General features: G+C 46.9%; 2 protein-coding genes across 2 annotated transcripts in view; both read right to left on the bottom strand.

Moving 5' to 3' along the window:
• Window positions 1-2533: 2533 nt before the first annotated feature.
• On the bottom strand, window positions 2534-5291 carry LOC115314678. The gene is given in 8 exon segments (XM_040222666.1): window positions 2534-2812; window positions 2856-2941; window positions 3040-3211; window positions 3401-3625; window positions 3979-4125; window positions 4278-4377; window positions 4444-4547; window positions 5232-5291. Coding segments are annotated over 8 exon segments (1173 nt in total).
• A 1977-nt stretch (window positions 5292-7268) lies between these two features.
• Window positions 7269-17241, bottom strand: part of LOC120850221 — a gene marked incomplete at its 5' end in the record, with an annotated part of 37248 nt that continues 27275 nt past the window's right edge. The window contains 3 exons of the mRNA XM_040222664.3: window positions 7269-7287; window positions 7409-7580; window positions 16070-16186. Coding sequence (XP_040078598.2) covers window positions 7269-7287; window positions 7409-7580; window positions 16070-16186 — 308 coding nt within the window. The remainder of the gene's footprint in view (window positions 7288-7408; window positions 7581-16069; window positions 16187-17241) is intronic.

Raw genomic sequence — 17241 nt, 5'->3', positions numbered from 1 at the left:
CTGCTCAGTCGTCCATCCGTTGTGGCGGGCTACACGTTCGTAGTGTCGCAGCCAGTCTTCGATGTCTTCGTGGATCTCCCCGTGGAAAGGCGTCGGAGTCCGGGGTGCGACGGGCAGGACGACGACGCTGGCGGTGGACGGGTTCTGCGACGACTGGCTGTCCATCGTTGGTCTCGTTGGCTGCTTAGTCTTGGGCGGCAGAGGTCCGAATTCCGGGTGTAGGCCTTGGGTGCGACGACTGAACCGGATCTCGGAAGTGCTTTCGTTGGTTCTTCGTGGGCTAGGCGTCGGACTTGGACTGCGGGCCCTCGGAGGGGTACGCGGCAGGGGCATGCGGTACCCAGCACCTCCACCAAAATGTCACGGGTGGTGACCAAAAGAAACAATAAATACACAGAAAGAAATAGACGTTTAATGTGGCGAACTTGTGCCAAAAATAAAAGGAAATAGAAAAATAACAACAGAGCGTCGCGGGCGTCGAAGGCGGCGAAGCAGCAAGGTCGAACGCTGAGGCGAAACTGACTCGACAAGGTCGCGGGCGGCCTCTTATCTAGAGTGCGTCGCTATCTCGAAGATTCGGCGAAAGTGGCTCGAGCGTCGCGTGATCGGGCGAGAATGAACACGCACTTTCTAGAAAACAAAAGCAGGAATAAATGAGAGAAGTTACATGCGGTACATGAATAAACGAGAACTTTCTGGAGGTCCGTGACTGAGCGTTGCTTTCTCAGCTCTGGGCGCGGCAATATTTTCTGCTCATCTTGGGCTTTTCTTATAGTACTTTATTTGGTCGAATAGAAACATACCCGACATGTTCTTTGACTTTGCATCTTCACAGATGTTAAGACAATTTGTGACATCATATTCTTTTATCAGGTTTTGCAAGCCTTCCAAGTCGTTTTTGTAATACACAACAGCGTTCTTGAATGTCTCCACTTTCTTTCGCATGTCCGTGATTCGCCGGGTCCATTTACGTTTCCCGACGGCTATCTCTACTGACATCTTTCGAACGCCCGCCTGTTTTTGCTTGATGTGTGAACAGCACTGGCTGTTGGCATGGCTGCTGTCTGACAGTTTTGATGCCGGCCTGTTTTGAGGCTTCAAAGTGCTCGCTGAAAATGTCCAGATGATTTGGACTTGATAAGCACCTTCATTGCACTCGGAGGAGGTCAGTGAAGTGTCCAGTATAGAGCTTGATGTCGCATCAGTCACTTGCGGAATGCCAGTGTCCAGGCATTTCCTCTTCTTGGGGAATATTGATGAGTCTAGAGTGCTGCACCTCCTTCTGATAGCATTCTTCATATTAGTGATACCTAAAGGCTGCAAACTCCAAAAGATGTTTTGGATAGCGCCCTTCTTCAGCTTCCGCAATTTTCCCTCACCATAGTCGGATAGCACGAACTGCTGACTCATTAAGTTATAGCAAACAGCTGGAAAGACCTCAGACATGTCGTCGAATATTTCGGCGACATTGTCGTGACTGGCCAGAACCACCAAGACCACCTTGGAAACCCGGGCCCGGTGGAAAATCATCTGAAGCAAGCCGGGCTGAAGCTGAAGCTAAAGGGATGCGAGTTCTTGGTTACCCAGGTTGAAAACTTGGGTCATGTCATTATCTATAAAGGGTTCGAACCGAACCACTAGAAGACTAAAGCGGTACTGTAAGCACCAAGACCTTCGGATGTTAAGACGTTGCAGAGCTACCGGGGACTAGTCAACTTGTGTTGTAGGTTCCTGTCAAACCTTTCGGGCGTGTTACTTTCACTGAATCAGCTCATTGCAGCAAAAAGGTGTTGCAGTTAGATTTCTGACCGGGAAAATTATTTTCTTAGAAGCGAGGAGTTGCTGGTGTCTGCTGCAGTATTGATTCCTACAGATCCAGCGAAAGCGCTGGCGCATTTCTGAAATGCTTCGCCGTACAGAGTTTATGCTGTTATGGCTCACCGAGAAGACTCGGCTGCTAAACGACCAATTGCGTTTGCTTCTCGAAGTCCTGTTCCCTGCACTACAGTCAGCTCGATGAAGAAGCGTTGGGCCTAATCTTCGGTGGGATCAAGTTTCGGAAGTACCTCTGGGGACGTGATTTCAAAGCTGCTGCAGATCACAAGCACTTGCAGGGACCCGTTGCAACGGAGTCTCTGTCTGAGACGTGTTTGACGCGTGTTTGACGGTGGGCACTCACACTTGAAACATGCAGCTGCAGATTGAAGTGCACTCTTAAAACAAAAAAGTCGTTATACATACTAACCATAGGTTAGTAACTGCTTATCACATATGTTACTAACCCCTTAATAACTGCAGTTAGTAACGGAAGGGTTAGTAACATTTACCAAAGACGCTATTAACGGGAACTGACCTCATCCGCGAAACCTAGTAGAAACTACTAGCTTAACGTATACAGTACTCTAAAAACTATGGCTCGCATTCTTTAGCAAGCCATCAGCAAGAAAAAAATAGCACAGCATAATTAGTTCTTGAACGTTTAATCAGCATGCATTCAACACTGAACACTTATTCAGCAGATATATACTAGACATCATTCAACATCCTTCAAAACCTTCTCGATGGCAGAAATTGCCCGCATCACCAATAGTGTCTGCGGTGCCCGTGGAAGTCCGCAGAAGTGCTCGAGGAGCGCCAACGTGTCCTTGTTCTGGTTTGGGTGCTTGATGTTGAAGATCCAATAAATCTCTATCGCGGTTGTGACATGAGCTGTAATGTCGACGACCTCCACATTCAGGCCTTCAAACACGGGAAATATATCTTTGGCCTTGTGTGCCTTTGAGCTCTCAAGACGAAGTCCAGGGTAGATGTCCTGTTACATTTGCATTTTTGAAAATCAGTCCAGTTCCAACGACCCAAAACGCGAAAAAGTGAAGAGGGTCTTTTGGAAATCTCGGCTGTTCCTTTAGTAATGACTGTAACATGCCAACTGCAAAGCAATCCGTTGCAAGAAAATTTCAATTACGACGAGCAACAGCATGGTCACAGCACTGTTAAAACAATACTAGGCAATCCAAGGAGGAGGTTTGTAACACATACACTTCCTGGCATCTTCCAGTTTTTCGAGGTCTGCTTCCAGCTCGTGCACCGTCTCCTTCGCGCAGCAGCGAGACTTCACCAGGTAGAGGCATCTCTCCCCGTACTTGTTAATTAATGCCAGCAACTTTGATGCCAAATCTACGCCTGTGATGGCAATGAACTCCTGGTGCAGCTAAAATTATGGGATTAGCATTTGTATGGAATTATTGGACAGGAAAACATGACTGTTATAGCAATACAATTTAAATAGAAACGGACTTTATAGCATTCGTGCAAAAAGTTAATTGAGAAAGTTATAAAATTTTGTGCGCATACATTCTATGTGGAAACATTACAAGTACTAGCCTCATGCTCTGCTCACCATTTCAGCTTTCGCTAAGGCTGGGTACTTTTTCAGTAAATCAGCTGTTCATGGCTGCGTCTCCATAATCTATTTTCTTCTCGAAGAGCGAGTCTTTTTCATAGAACCTCCGAGCTTCCTTAGATCAGGAGAACGTCGTTTCATCTCTCTCGTCATGAAGTCAAAATGTCCGTTTATGACGGATTCGTCGAACTCGACATCTGTGTCTAGCGGGACATTTGCAGTCTAACAAGAAAGAAACTCCACCAATAACATTGAGAAGCTCTCGTACTAGCTGGCACTGATTTGCGCACTGAACATCAGGTGACGACCTAGTTTTGATTCTAGGAAAATGTAATTAAAATATTCCTTAAGCAGTTCACAATCAAAATGAGGCCAGTGCATGCTGCAGTGTTGCCATCCCGCTACATAAATACTTGCTTTCTTATAATAAGCCTAATGTATACCTGCAATGTTAAGCCCTTATAAATTATACTTTCAAAACAAACGTCTTGGGGCCTTGTATCGAATAAGGCTGCGGCTGGTCCAAGCAGATACCAAATTTTCAAATGCTCTGAAATGCTGAGATTGTGACTCACCTTACGACACTGTCTTTTAGTAGCCGCACTGTCCTGAACGTTTTTTCGCTTGCCAAATTTCTCCCTTGCTGCTTGTACAGCAGGCACTCTGTCCAGAGTCTTTCTCACAGTTCCCAACTTATATTGAAAACACACTTTCCATGAGTCCTGTGAATAAATATTTTCTCCTTGTTACAATTGTGTGGTAACACAAAGTTTAGGACTATGGCTAAAGTGCACGCTGCACAGAAAGGAAATCTAGGGCAAAAACAGGCATATTTTCATGTGTTTCCTTACTGTACCTGCTGCGTAACTGTAACTGTGTTTGTGCTCATCCAGCCTGTGCCAATTGTATCCCTTAGCACGGGATACCACTGCAAGAGGGCCTTTGCAGCCGTCTCGTAAAGTCCTCCTGGATATCTGTGGGCATACCACAAACTCAGCATCTGTTAAACGAGAGACATGAGAATGCAGGCGCGCACTTACCGGTTGATTGTCAGCAAATGGCTTGTTACCCAGGAAACTATTCTAGATTTCGTACGACTGGGCACTTTTCCCAGTTCAGCATTGCCAATGCAGTGATGTGATTGCTGCGCCAAGGGGCTAACCCTGCTATAACCTGCTACATTTGGCCAAAATAAGGGCAATCTGTGCCAAAAAATTAATTTTGGTCGCCTTTCAAAACCGACATTGAACTAAGTACTGTAATTGAGAATGCGTGTGTTATGTGGCGCAAGCGGCCACCCAACACAAAGTACTCTGCATCAATTGTCCATCCGGTCTTGGATGGTTTTCCTGCCGTCTCGCGTTTCGCGCTCTCGTCGTCTCGTAAGTCTCGTCTCGCGTCTTTTTATATTTTCAATTATAGACGCTGGTGTCCGCGGACGGCCCGACGCTATAGCTTGCCGGGTACCAGCCATGCCGTCATGCTGTGAAACGAAACCATGTTTTTGCGCGGCGGGTGTTACTTAGTGAGCTGAAGCCCTCGCTCCTGAAAGCAATATGGCGCTTTCTAAAATGAAACTAAGTACCGCCGCATGTTCATAAACATTCCTGTATTTGTTAAAATCATACGTTACTACAAAAATTTTTCTTTAACTCAAAGACTGCTGTGTCGAAGTATTGATTACCGTAATGGAAAAAGACAAGCGCCGAAAGACCAGGACAAAGTAAGAAGACGACAACACAAGGCGCCTTGTGTTGTCGTCTTCTTACTTTGTCCTGGTCTTTCGGCGCTTGTCTTTTTCCATTATGAACCAACTGGCCCAACTCACCATTTTATTGATTACCCAAGTAGCACGGGGAGCTCGGCCGAAGGATGGCCATATCCCCATGGCCGAGCCATTTTTCATCGGCCATTGCCCGGCCAAAGAGGTCGGTGCCGACCTCGTTATGGCCCCTCGGCATAAGAAAGGCCCACCTGCCCGGGCTTTGGGAGGGCCGGGCCCCATGGCCGAGCACCCCTGGCTCAGGCATCGGCTGGGCACCAATGGCCGGGCACTGGCAGAAGACTAAGGGCCAAGGGCGGTATTGGGTCGGCCACCGAGCTGGCATGGTGGCATTGGCAGAACACCAGTGGCCGAGGGCGGATTTGGGTCGGCCACCAACCTGAAATCGTGGCACCGGCAGAACACCAGTGGCCGAGGGTGGATTTGGGTCGGCCACCGAGATGATATCGTGGCACCGGCAGAACACCAGTGGCCGAGGGCGGATTTGGGTCGGCCACCGAGATGATATCGATGGCACTGGCAAAACACCAGTGGCCGAGGGCGGATTTGGGTCGGCCACCGAGATGATATCGATGGCACTGGCAAAACACCAGTGGCCGAGGGCGGTTTTGGGTCGGCCACCGAGATGATATCGATGGCACTGGCAAAACACCAGTGGCCGAAGGCGGATTTGGGTCGGCCACCGAGATGATATCGTGGCACTGGCAAAACACCAGTGGCCGAGGGCGGATTTGGGTCGGCCACCTACCTGAAATCCTGGCACCAGCAGGACCCCAATGGCCGATGGCGGCTTTGGGTCGGCCACCGAGATGATATCGTGGCACCGGCAGGACGCCAGTGGCTGAGGGTGGCTTTGGGTCGGCCACCGACCTGGGATCCTGGCACCGGCAGAACACCAGTGGCCGAGGGCGGCTTTGGGTCGGCGACCGACCTGAGATCCTGGCACCAGCAGGACCCCAGTGGCCGATGGCGGCTTTGGGTCGGCCACCGAGATGATATCGTGGCACCGGCAGGACGCCAGTGGCCGAGGGTGGCTTTGGGTCGGCCACCGACCTGGGATCCTGGCACCGACAGAACACCAGTGGCCGAGGGCGGCTTTGAATCGGCCACCGACCTGGGATCCTGGCACCGGCAGAACACCAGTGGCCGAGGGCGGCTTTGGGTCGGCCACCAACCTGGGATCCTGGCACCGGCAGAACACCAGTGGGCAAGGGCGGCTTTGGGTTGGCCACCGACCTGGGATCCTGGCACCGGCAGAACACCAGTGGACGAGGGCAGCAACTGGGTCGGCCACCGACCTGGGATCCTGGCACCGGCAGAACACCAGTGACCGAGGCCGGCTTCAGGTCGGCCACCGAGATGATATAGTGGCACCAGCAGAACACCAGTGGCCGAGGCAGCTTTGGGTCAGCCACTGAGATGATATAGTGGCACTGGCAGAACACCAGTGGCCTATGGCAGCTTTGGGACAACCACCGACCTGCGATCGTGGCGCCTGCAGAACACCAGTGGCCAAGGGCGGCTTTGGGTCGGCCACCGAGATGATATCGTGGCACCGGCAGAACACCAGCGGCCGGGGCAGCTTTGGGTCGGCCACCGAGATGATATAGTGGCACCAGCAGAACACCATGTGGCCGGGGCAGCTTTGGGTCGGCCACCGAGATGATATAAGGGCACCGACAGAACACCAGTGGCCTAGGGCGGCTTTGGGACAACCACCGACCTGCGATCGTGGCACCTGTAGAACACCAGTGGTCGAGGGCGGCTTTGGGGCAACCACTTACCTGAGATCGTGGCACCTGCAGAACACCAGTGGCCGAGGCGGCTTTTGGTCGGCCACCTACCCGAGATCGTAGCACCGGCAGAACACCAGCGGCCGGGGCAGCTTTGGGTCGGCCACCGAGATGATATAGTGGCACTAGCAGAACACCAGTGGCCGAGGCAGCTTCGGGTCGGCCACCGAGATGATATGGTGGCACCAGCAGAACACCAGTGGCCGAGGGCAGCTTTGGGACAACCACCGACCTGCAATCGTGGCACCTGCAGAACACCAGTGGCCGAGGGAAGCTTTGGGACAACCACCTACCCGAGATCGTGGCACCTGCAGAACACCAGCGGCCGAGAGCGGCTTTGGGTCGGCCACTTACCCGAGATCGTGGCACGGGCAGAACGCCAGCGGCCGGGGCAGCTTTGGGTCGGCCACCGAGATGATATAGTGGCACCGGCAGAACACCAGTGGCCAAGGGCGGCACAAGGCCGATCGTTGAGCTGGTATTGTGCCATCGGCAGAGCAGCAGTGGTCGAGTGTGGCACCATGTCGGTCGTTGGGCTGGTATAGTGCCATTGGCAGGGCGCCATGCAGTGGCTGACGGGTGGCACTGGTTGGCTGCTGATCTGGCGTTGGCATTGGCGGATGTTTGGCGAAAGTGGTTGGACCAATGCCTGCCATTACCCTTACAAAAATATGTATGGACACTCCTAGGACGTTCTATAGAGCAGCATCCATAGGCAGAACATAAGGCATCTATAGGCAGACCACAACTGCTGTTGCCTTCGTGAAGTCGTCCTCTGCAGGGGGTATTCGCAACTTTCAGCGATGGTGGTACCGCGGTGAGAGAATCGTGCTTCTTAGCTCCTGAATGATTGGCCTCCTAATAAAAGGGCTTGCTTACACCTTCCTCTGATACTGCTCGTATATAGAAAAACCAGAATTACTTACGCGTCGCAGACCCAGCCTAGTACCGCTGTTCTACGACGAGCATCCAGATGACCACCATTTTGATAGGCACCAGTGTGCCCCCTATGGGTCGTGAAAGTTGGAAATATCTGCGGGGGCCGCAGAGACCCACATTAGCCTACCTCCCACTGAGAAATTAAAGGAATTATTCCGGTACATACTGAACACTTCCATCTCCACAATGAATATGCTGCCCTGAGTTTGGACAGGCCTCCAGATATCAATGTAAAAAATTGATCCCTGGCGCTCAATTAACAACTCTTTAACTCTGACACCTTGCTATACGTAAAGAAAACGTCTACCCGGCATTACTTTATTAACGTACCAATATATAGCTCACACCATAGAGAGGCAATAGGATGTCCATAGACTCACCAGGACCATAGCACAGAAACGGGAAGGAATGAAAAACGTTTTGTTTGGCGGAGATCCCTATAGCATTGTTGTGGCTGTTCTATGGTAAACCAGCGGTACATAAATGGTCCAAGAACTGTTTACAGGAATCCGTAGGATGAACAAAGGGGTAATAGAACGGCAAAAGTATAGACCAGGGGTGGCCAAACCGCGGCTCGCGAACCGCATGCGGCTCTTTGCTGGTCCAAAAACGGCTCGCGGATCCCTCGTATGGGGACCCCCCCTTCCCCCCGCCCCCCCCTTCCCGCATTTCCCCAGGAAAAAAAGAAGGGAATTCAGGCAGAATGAAGTACGGCTCGCGGTTTGGCAGCCTTGTACCTCCATACGTACTGCCGTACAGCCTTGTGCACTCATACGTACAGTCAGACTCTAAACAAAAATTCAACTTGGCCGCCTCCTCCTCCTCCTCCTCCTCCTCCTCCTCCTCTCCCCCCCCCCCCCGTGGCTCTTAGAAGTTTCGTGGTTTCGTTTGCGGCTCTTAGGCCTGGTCGGCCTGGCCACCTCTGGTATAGACATAGGACGTCCACACATATTTTCGTAAAGGTAGGGCCACTAAATAAGCTACATTTAGAAAATCGACAGTCCATGGTCCAATTGTCTCATGAGTGCCACCACCTCGTTGCCTAATGCAGAGCAGACGCAATTGTCTGTAGTTATGGTTCGAAAAGTCTGAAATCCCAAGTTTTACATAGTGTGGCAGAAAGCTTAGGTGATAACACTTTGCTGTCACAAACTGTTTAAACGTTTCCAGATGATAGGAAAATATATGTCCAGTGATTTCAGACAAGGCTTCAGATAAATGACAACAATGATGTTAAACACGTTGACTAAACCAGTGGTGGAACTGCTGCGCCATTTGGGCCAAACTGCGCCAGAACAAATAACCTGCTACATGCTGCTACAAAGGCTGTATTTGGGCACAATTTGCACCATGCCTGCGCCAAGAGGGGGCTGTCCTTGAAAAGGAAACAAAGTGTGGCACGTGACATTGGTTTAATTTTATGTTAAATGTGTTGTTTACTCGCCTTCTCAATGTAGGCCTTGGGTTGCCAAAGGCATGGTAGCGCTTTTAAGACGAGGACAAAAGAAAGACAAGACAGAGAGCGCTCGTGTCTGTCTTGTCTTTCTTTCGTCGTCTAAAAAGCGCTACCATGCCTTTGGCAATCCAAGACCAATACCAACTAGCCCAGCATTCAGCACTGATAAGTCTCAATGTAGGCATTGGACTTTCTCAGGCCGCAGTCTATAAATATAGCTAGAATAAATTTAATGGAGGTCATAGGTGGACAATCAGAATCCTGGGAACAACCTTTGCGCGTTCAGCTGAAATTTTCGTTTGAGCATGGTGTAACAGTAGTGAAAGGCATGGAGAAAGGCACAGCAACTACTCATTATTTGAGTAACAAAGTACCGTCTGCTTTGTTGCTTTTTTTCTGTTAAAGCACTGCGTGTGAAGAGCAGGGTGCCGCAAATATTCAGATTTCTAAATAGTAGTTTCAAACAATATCGTATTTGATATTCGTTTAAAAATCGACTGCAATGTTCGTACTTTTCGAAGTGTCCAACGCGGCAAGTTAGCCCCCTTGAGCGCGCCTCTCCTCAAACACCAGTGCACTGCGGACAAGCAATGCCCACAGAGCTATCACCGCGATCTCGCGACTCGCTTTGCCGCAGCGCAGCCGCGCGCTTAGGCGAAAAACACTTTCAAAGCGGTATGGTGCACGCACGCGCCTGGTGTATTGAAAAAACTAAAGAGGAAACATTGGGATTGTCAATATTTACATTGTAGTAAAATCTTCAAAATTTAACTGTGACTATTATGCAAGAGTATACGTTAGGCAGCGATGTTCCAACAACTTGTGTTCGTTATTTGTGCTCTTTTTCTTCTTCTGAATCAGAAATTGAAGAAAATATTTGCCATATAGCGAGAATATTTATAAATCCCCTCAATTAGGTATGGGTGGGCCCGTTTATAGGTTTAATTTTATGTAAAATCTGTCGTTTACTTACCGTCTCAATGTAGGGATTGGACTGAGGCCGTAGTCTATAAATATAGCTAGATTAAATTTAACGGAGCTCATAGGTTGGCATTTAGAATCATGGGAACAACCTTTGAGAGCTCAGCTGAATTTTCTTTTAAGCATTGTGTAACAACAGTGAAAGGCGTGGAAAAAGGTGAAGCAACTTTTCAATATTGGATAAAAAAAATATTTGCTCAAAACCACTATACACTTTGAATCTGCTTCAAGCCAAATTATTTGCACATGCCTAACTACTACACAGCAGAGAGCAGCGTGAGACATAATTAACAAAAAAGTGTCCGTTTGATGTCAAACTCATGACAATTACGTCACCGTGATACAAACCCCCTACAAAGCAGCCAAAAAACATCTTTTTTACGTCAAACACGAACCGAAGACTCCGTTGTTATTCCTAATAGGTAAATTGAGACATCTGCAAAATTACCTGCACATGAATGTTCAATAAATAAAAAAAAAAATGACCGCCTCTCCGCGTGGTGAATGATGTTGATTGGGGCGAAGCTCGGGTGGTGCTGATGATACTGATTTTGGTAATAGGTAGTGCTGATGGTGCCGTTTTCATTCATTTCAGTAGGAGAATGTGTAATTTTCTTCTTTTTTTTTAAGAAGACAGATGAGATGGCATCTCAGAACCCTCATCTCTTTTTTTTCTTCTTTTTCTTGATACTGATTTTGGTCATAGGTAGTGCTGATGGTGCCACTTTCATTCATGTAAGTAGGAGATTATGTGGTTTTCTTAAGACAGACGGGATGGCATCTCAGAACCCCCCTACTCTTTTTCTTCTTTTTCTGTTTTCATAATTTGTTTTTCCAATTTTTCAATTTTTTTTTGCCCTACAGGAGCACCAGAGCTCACGAGCACGAGCACCCGACGCCGAACGGCGGACGGACATACGGACATGGCTAGCCCCTAAAAAGCTTCGCCCCTAATATCTCTAGCGGCCAAACCCTCTGCGGGCATGACACTTTAAATAGTCTCCCAACACTCCAGCAACTGCAGTTATTTTCCACGGGCTAACTAACTCGCAAAGAGATTGTATAAAATTTTCTGACATGAAAGCTCCAAATTGTCTGCTCCAAGAGTGGGAACCTCTGCTCCAAAACCTATTGTTCCCTGCTACAAGAGCTGCTCGAAATTGCCACTTGTCAGTTCCACTACTTAACGGTCATTACTCTAAATCACAACTTATTTAGTAGTTTTCGTTGTTATGATCCTTTGTCTGAAAGGTTGCAGGTTGCCCACTGGTCTATTTGATTTTTAGCCATGCAGTTCTTATCTGTTTTCAACCATGTTGGTTATGCCAATGGCATCCTCCGTTGGCAGTGACTGCAGAAACACATCATGATCCAGAGCAGCAGCAAACTATGCTGCAAGTTTATTTGAAGTGAAAAAAAAAAAATGTGGGTGAGCAAACGATTCTTGTTGACAAATACACCATAAACAGGAAGCTTACCGTGTTTGCCCGATTCTAACGCGTCCCCAATTCTAACGTGCAGTTAGAGTTAGCCTCAAAATAATCAAAAAGAAAATTGCTGCCGATTCTACTGCGGAGGTAAAATAACTAAGATTGACCACATAGTTCACAGGTGAAATGTTATGAAACGTACGCCAACACAAAAATAAATGTTGTGCACTAGTCGTTGAAAGAGTCCCACGACGCTTCTTCGCTATCCACAAAGGTACTACTAGATTTCTAAAGCATTTTGAGTGCCGTGCTTCTTGCGCATGTACGAGTGCGGGGCCGTCGCTTCTGCCAGGGTCGTCCTTCAAACAACATTAGTGAGCTCGTTGGGTGGCTGGGATTGCGAGGCCACGCAGTGCTGCTCCGTCGTTACCTTGTTCTGCCAGCGTGATGGCCTTTCGTTTACATAAAACCTCAGTGAATTTTTTTCTTCCCCATTTTAAGATGACAGACACGAGTCTAGATGCGAGAGAATGTGCGTGACACATATACCGAAATGGTGAACGTAAACAAACGGTCACGATGGCAATGGGGCTAGCCACCTTATGCCGAGCATCGAGTTTTTCTTGAATTTCGCTTTTTGGTTTCGAATGTAAAGGCCCGTTCACACTCTTGCGACCTCTTAAACCTGGGTTCCTTAAAACTTTTTAAACCAGAAAACACACTGGCGCCATCTATTGGAAAGCAGTGTAAACTCGGCGGTCCGGCATATTTTTTTTATTTCTCGAGAATTATCCTTTCTTTCTTGGCTCGAAAAACTTTTGACAATGTTATGAACGAGCCTTTCTATAGGTATTACGCACATTTGACCTCGAAAATCCCGCAAAACCTTCGCTCTTGTGAAATGCAGTTCCAGGGTCACCCCATAGATGGCGCCACAATGTCAGTATGTTCCCTCATTCTAAAAACATTTAAGAAGTTGTAAGAGATCTCGTGTCTCTCAGTCGTACTCGGTCGCAAGAGTGTGAACGGGCCTTAATGCACATGTAGTTTTGGGCACAGATTTTGGCGAAAAAAAAAAGTGTTTGCTGGAATGGTGCAAACACGGTAAGCACGTATAGACAAAGAACAGATACTACATAACACTCAAAACGACACTATTCTATTTTTGTCCAAGACTGTGCCAGGGGCACTCGAACGAAAAGAGTAAACAAGGAGTAAACAAGGTGAAGGGAGAATGTGAAGAGCCAGTGGAAATAAGAATAGGGATAAAGAACAGAGGCAGGCCAAGGTCAATTAGGGTCAGAAGAAAGCTGCATGGCCTTGAATAACACAAGCAAGGGAGCAGACACATTATTCTCAAAACGTATGTCACGAAAGACCACAAATTTCATATCTGTCACTATTCTTGTGCCTCCCCAGGGTCCTGGTTGCTGGAAATCGAAAGGAGCAGTCTTTCTAAATTTGGGCATTTACCGAGAATGCGATGGTAAGGGACATGAAATTTTCATATCTCTCGTGACAATGGTTTCCGAAAATAATGTGTCTGCTTCTTCGCATGTATTGTCCAAGGTAAGGCAGCTTTCCTCCGACCCTAGCTGACCTACCGTGATATCCCAAGAGGTGCCCACCCCCGAAAGATAACCCACCCCTATATTTGGCACAATTCGGTATTTGTTTTTTCAAAAACTCCAAAAGACAGCCCATTTCTAGCCATCAAGATAACCCCCCCCCCCCCCCCCCCCCCCCCCCGCCAATGGTGACCTCGGCAGAGGTGTAACTTAGCCACGGCGGGAGATAAGCGAACACTGCTGACTGGGAAGGACAGTCCTCTCTTGTTCATCGCCACTCCCTTCGATTAAAAGTTTTGCAGGTCACGAAATCTAAAACTGTCATTTTGTCAACATTTTTGTATCGCACAGCGAGAGTAGCCCACTCCTTATTTTCACCCCATTTGCTTTTAATTTAAGGTGGGCTATCTCTGGGGATATTATGATAGTTCTGTCTAAGGGACCCCTCTGTTCTTTATCCTCTTTCCTTTCTCTGCTGATTCATCAGATTCTCTTAAATGGATGCTTGGGCAAGTTGGGTATTCATCATGTAGGAAATAGCGCCAAATTAAACTCACCCACACTGAAAATACTCGCACACCAGATAAAATATCCCTCGCGTCGCAGAAACTTACAACTCAGAATCTATTTTCGTCTTCTTCCTTTTTCTTTTACCCGCGTTGAAGTTGATTATTTCTCACTTTGTTGTCATCTGTACGAACCAAATGGCAATGTCTATCACACATATAACCCTCCAGTGTCAAGATATAACTCTCTTGTAGTAAGCATTATAGACGGACTACTAACACAAGTATCCCTGATTTTCGTGACGTTAGCTGCCTCAATGATCTCATGTGTTAATAGTTGTCTCCAATTACGGTGCTATTTTTGAAGTCCGCAGTGCACCCACAGCTACGACAGTGAATGCATAAAAGTGCGGAGTTTGCTATTCGGGTGTTGTTGTTATGTTCTTTTAATCTGTCATTTCCACATCTTCGAGTTTGTCCTATGTTACTGTCTGCCGCATGAGAGGGGAAAGGAATAGATCACTCCTTCTGAGGAAGGGGTGTATGGGGTTCTATGCTTTTTAGTGCAGCCTATGATAGTTTTTTGTAAGCTGTTAATTTTTTTTACATAAACCTGAGAGTTTGATGGGGGTGGAAAAGACTACATTGGATGTTTGTACAATTCCCAATCTTCTCAAGGTTATGAGAAATTTTATGAATGTAGGGGATGGCTATTGGTCTTTGGTTAGTGTATCTGTCGCATGACTTGCGGGAAGTGGTTTCACCTTTCTTAATCTGTTTGAGGAGAGTTTCGGTGACTGAAGTTAATAGATGTGAAGTATATCTCGCACCTAGTATCCAAGATACTTGTCCTGCAAAGCTTGTAAGGCCTGAATGTGGGCAGGACTTGAAAATAGATTTTTTTAAGCACTGATGGAATGCACCGAATTAAAATTGAGGAGCGGTTTTTTCCCTCTCGGCTCATACGACCAACAGGCATGACGGGGCTGAAGAGTCAATCTTAGGTCCAGAAATCTTAAGAAGATTACACACGAGCTTTCAGAGCAAGGAATCTTAAGATTTCTGGACCTAAGATTGACTCTTCAGCCCCGTCATGCCTGTTGGTCGTATGAGCCGAGAGGGAAAAAAACGCTCCTCAATTTTAATTTGGTGCATTCCATCAGTGCTTAAAAAAATCTATTTTCAAGTCCTGCTCACATTCAGGCCTTACAAGCTTTGCAGGACAAGTATCTTGGATACTAGGTGCGGGATATACTTCACATCTATTAACTTCAGTCACCGAAACTCTCCTCAAACAGATTAAGAAAGGTGAAACCACTTCCCGCAAGTCATGCGACAGATACACTAACCAAAGACCAATAGTCATCCCCTACATTCATAAAATTTCTCATAACCTTGAGAAGATTGGGAATTGTACAAACATCCAATGTAGTCTTTTCCACCCCCATCAAACTATCAGGTTTATGTAAAAAAAATTAACAGCTTACAAAAAACTATCATAGGCTGCACTAAAAAGCATAGAACCCCATACATCCCTTCCTCAGAAGGAGTGATCTATTCCTTTCCCCTCTCATGCGGCAGACAGTAACATAGGACAAACTCGAAGATGTGGAAATGACAGATTAAAAGAACATAACAACAACACCCGAATAGCAAACTCCGCACTTTTATGCATTCACTGTCGTAGCTGTGGGTGCACTGCGGACTTCAAAAATAGCACCGTAATTGGAGACAACTATTAACACATGAGATCATTGAGGCAGCTAACGTCACGAAAATCAGGGATACTTGTGTTAGTAGTCCGTCTATAATGCTTACTACAAGAGAGTTATATCTTGACACTCGAGGGTTATATGTGTGATAGACATTGCCATTTGGTTCGTACAGATGACAACAAAGTGAGATATAATCAACTTCAACGCGGGTAAAAGAAAAACGAAGAAGACGAAAATAGATTCTGAGTTGTAAGTTTCTGCGACGTGAGGGATATTTTATCTGGTGTGCGAGTATTTTCAGTGTGGGTGAGTTTAATTTGGTGCTATTTCCTACACCACTTCAGATTCGCCTTTTATCTGTTTCACTATTTTGAGCCAGTTGTACACAGTTGGACGAAAATAAAATATAGTCACTTTGAGAGTCTTCGTTGTCTGTTCCTTGCCTCTACGTGTTTGCTTTCTATTTAGGGTGTAATTTTTACTCTTGCGGCTCACCCGCAGCACGCCGCTTGCTGCGCCCGCCGTTTCGATCCGGTGCGGCGACCAGCCACGACTTCATGGTGGTTTCAACAGAAGTCTTCGTAGCCATAGAACATGTTGACCTGACAGCATCTATAAAAAAAAAGAACATGTAACTATTTTTAACATATTTACTATTCAAAAAGCAATAAACATTATAGCCACACTATAAGGAATCTCCTCACTCCTAAGATTTTCAATCTAATGCTGCTCTAGTGCAGAAACCGTGTACAAGTTGCAATACTATCAGTTACATACAGAACAGAAAAGAGGCTGCAGAGACATGTTGGTCATTTAAAGTGCCCTTTTAAGTATGTCCCTTAAGCAAGGTCCAAACCGAGCCTCAAAACAGGAGAAAACGGGTCCCAGAGAAATCCGGAGACAGAGGAGTGACATCAATGTGACGTTTTGCAGCTCCCTCTTTGCGGTCTAGAGTTGAAAATAGCCATCTTTTCCCGGCCCCGGAGAGAACCGCAAAGCGCCACAGAGTCCTGTTGGTCAAGCAGGGGAAGGCGGACCACCCTCCTCGCAAACCTTGAGCGGGGTGGGATGGGGGCGGAGTGTGCTAATTGCTTTTTGGACACTCAACAAAACGTCAAAGGGAGGCTTACCCTAGTGAAAAATGTTATTTTTATAAGTTATTTATTGGTCCAATAAACACATATGATCCAATAAGATCATATAAGAACATATACAAACCGTATAAGAACACACAAGATGTTTCTTATAACTTTAGTTATAAGAACAGTATTTTCACAACTGAAGGAAAAAAAGTATTAAAGGGAAGCTACGGAGCTTCTTGGAAAAAATGAGTTAGAAGTGAATTCTAGTGTATTTTTACCCCGTGAACCCGAATACCCAAACCATTTGCTGCGTAAGTATTGTTAAATGCGAGAAAAACGCGAAAGACAGTCGCTGTCCGTGACGTCATCGACGGCTCTTTTGGCTGCCCAAGGCTAGGGAGGCGGGGCTTCAGTCCTATTTTGAAATTGCTCGTATGGCTCTCCGGCGGGTCGCATTGAAATACAATTTTGATATCTGTTAATCTAAAGGCCAAATGAACGCAATTCAAGCGTTTTTTCTCAAATGTAGAAGTGCCCCATCTTCCCTTTAAACAAAATTTATCAACACGCACACCCTGATATCTT

Source organism: Ixodes scapularis, unplaced genomic scaffold, assembly GCF_016920785.2.
Source record: "Ixodes scapularis isolate PalLabHiFi unplaced genomic scaffold, ASM1692078v2 PGA_scaffold2__306_contigs__length_199485367, whole genome shotgun sequence".
NCBI classification, from domain to species: Eukaryota; Metazoa; Arthropoda; class Arachnida; order Ixodida; family Ixodidae; genus Ixodes; species Ixodes scapularis.
The sequence above is the reverse complement of the archived record's forward strand: the minus strand, read 5'-3'. Positions and strand labels throughout refer to the sequence as shown.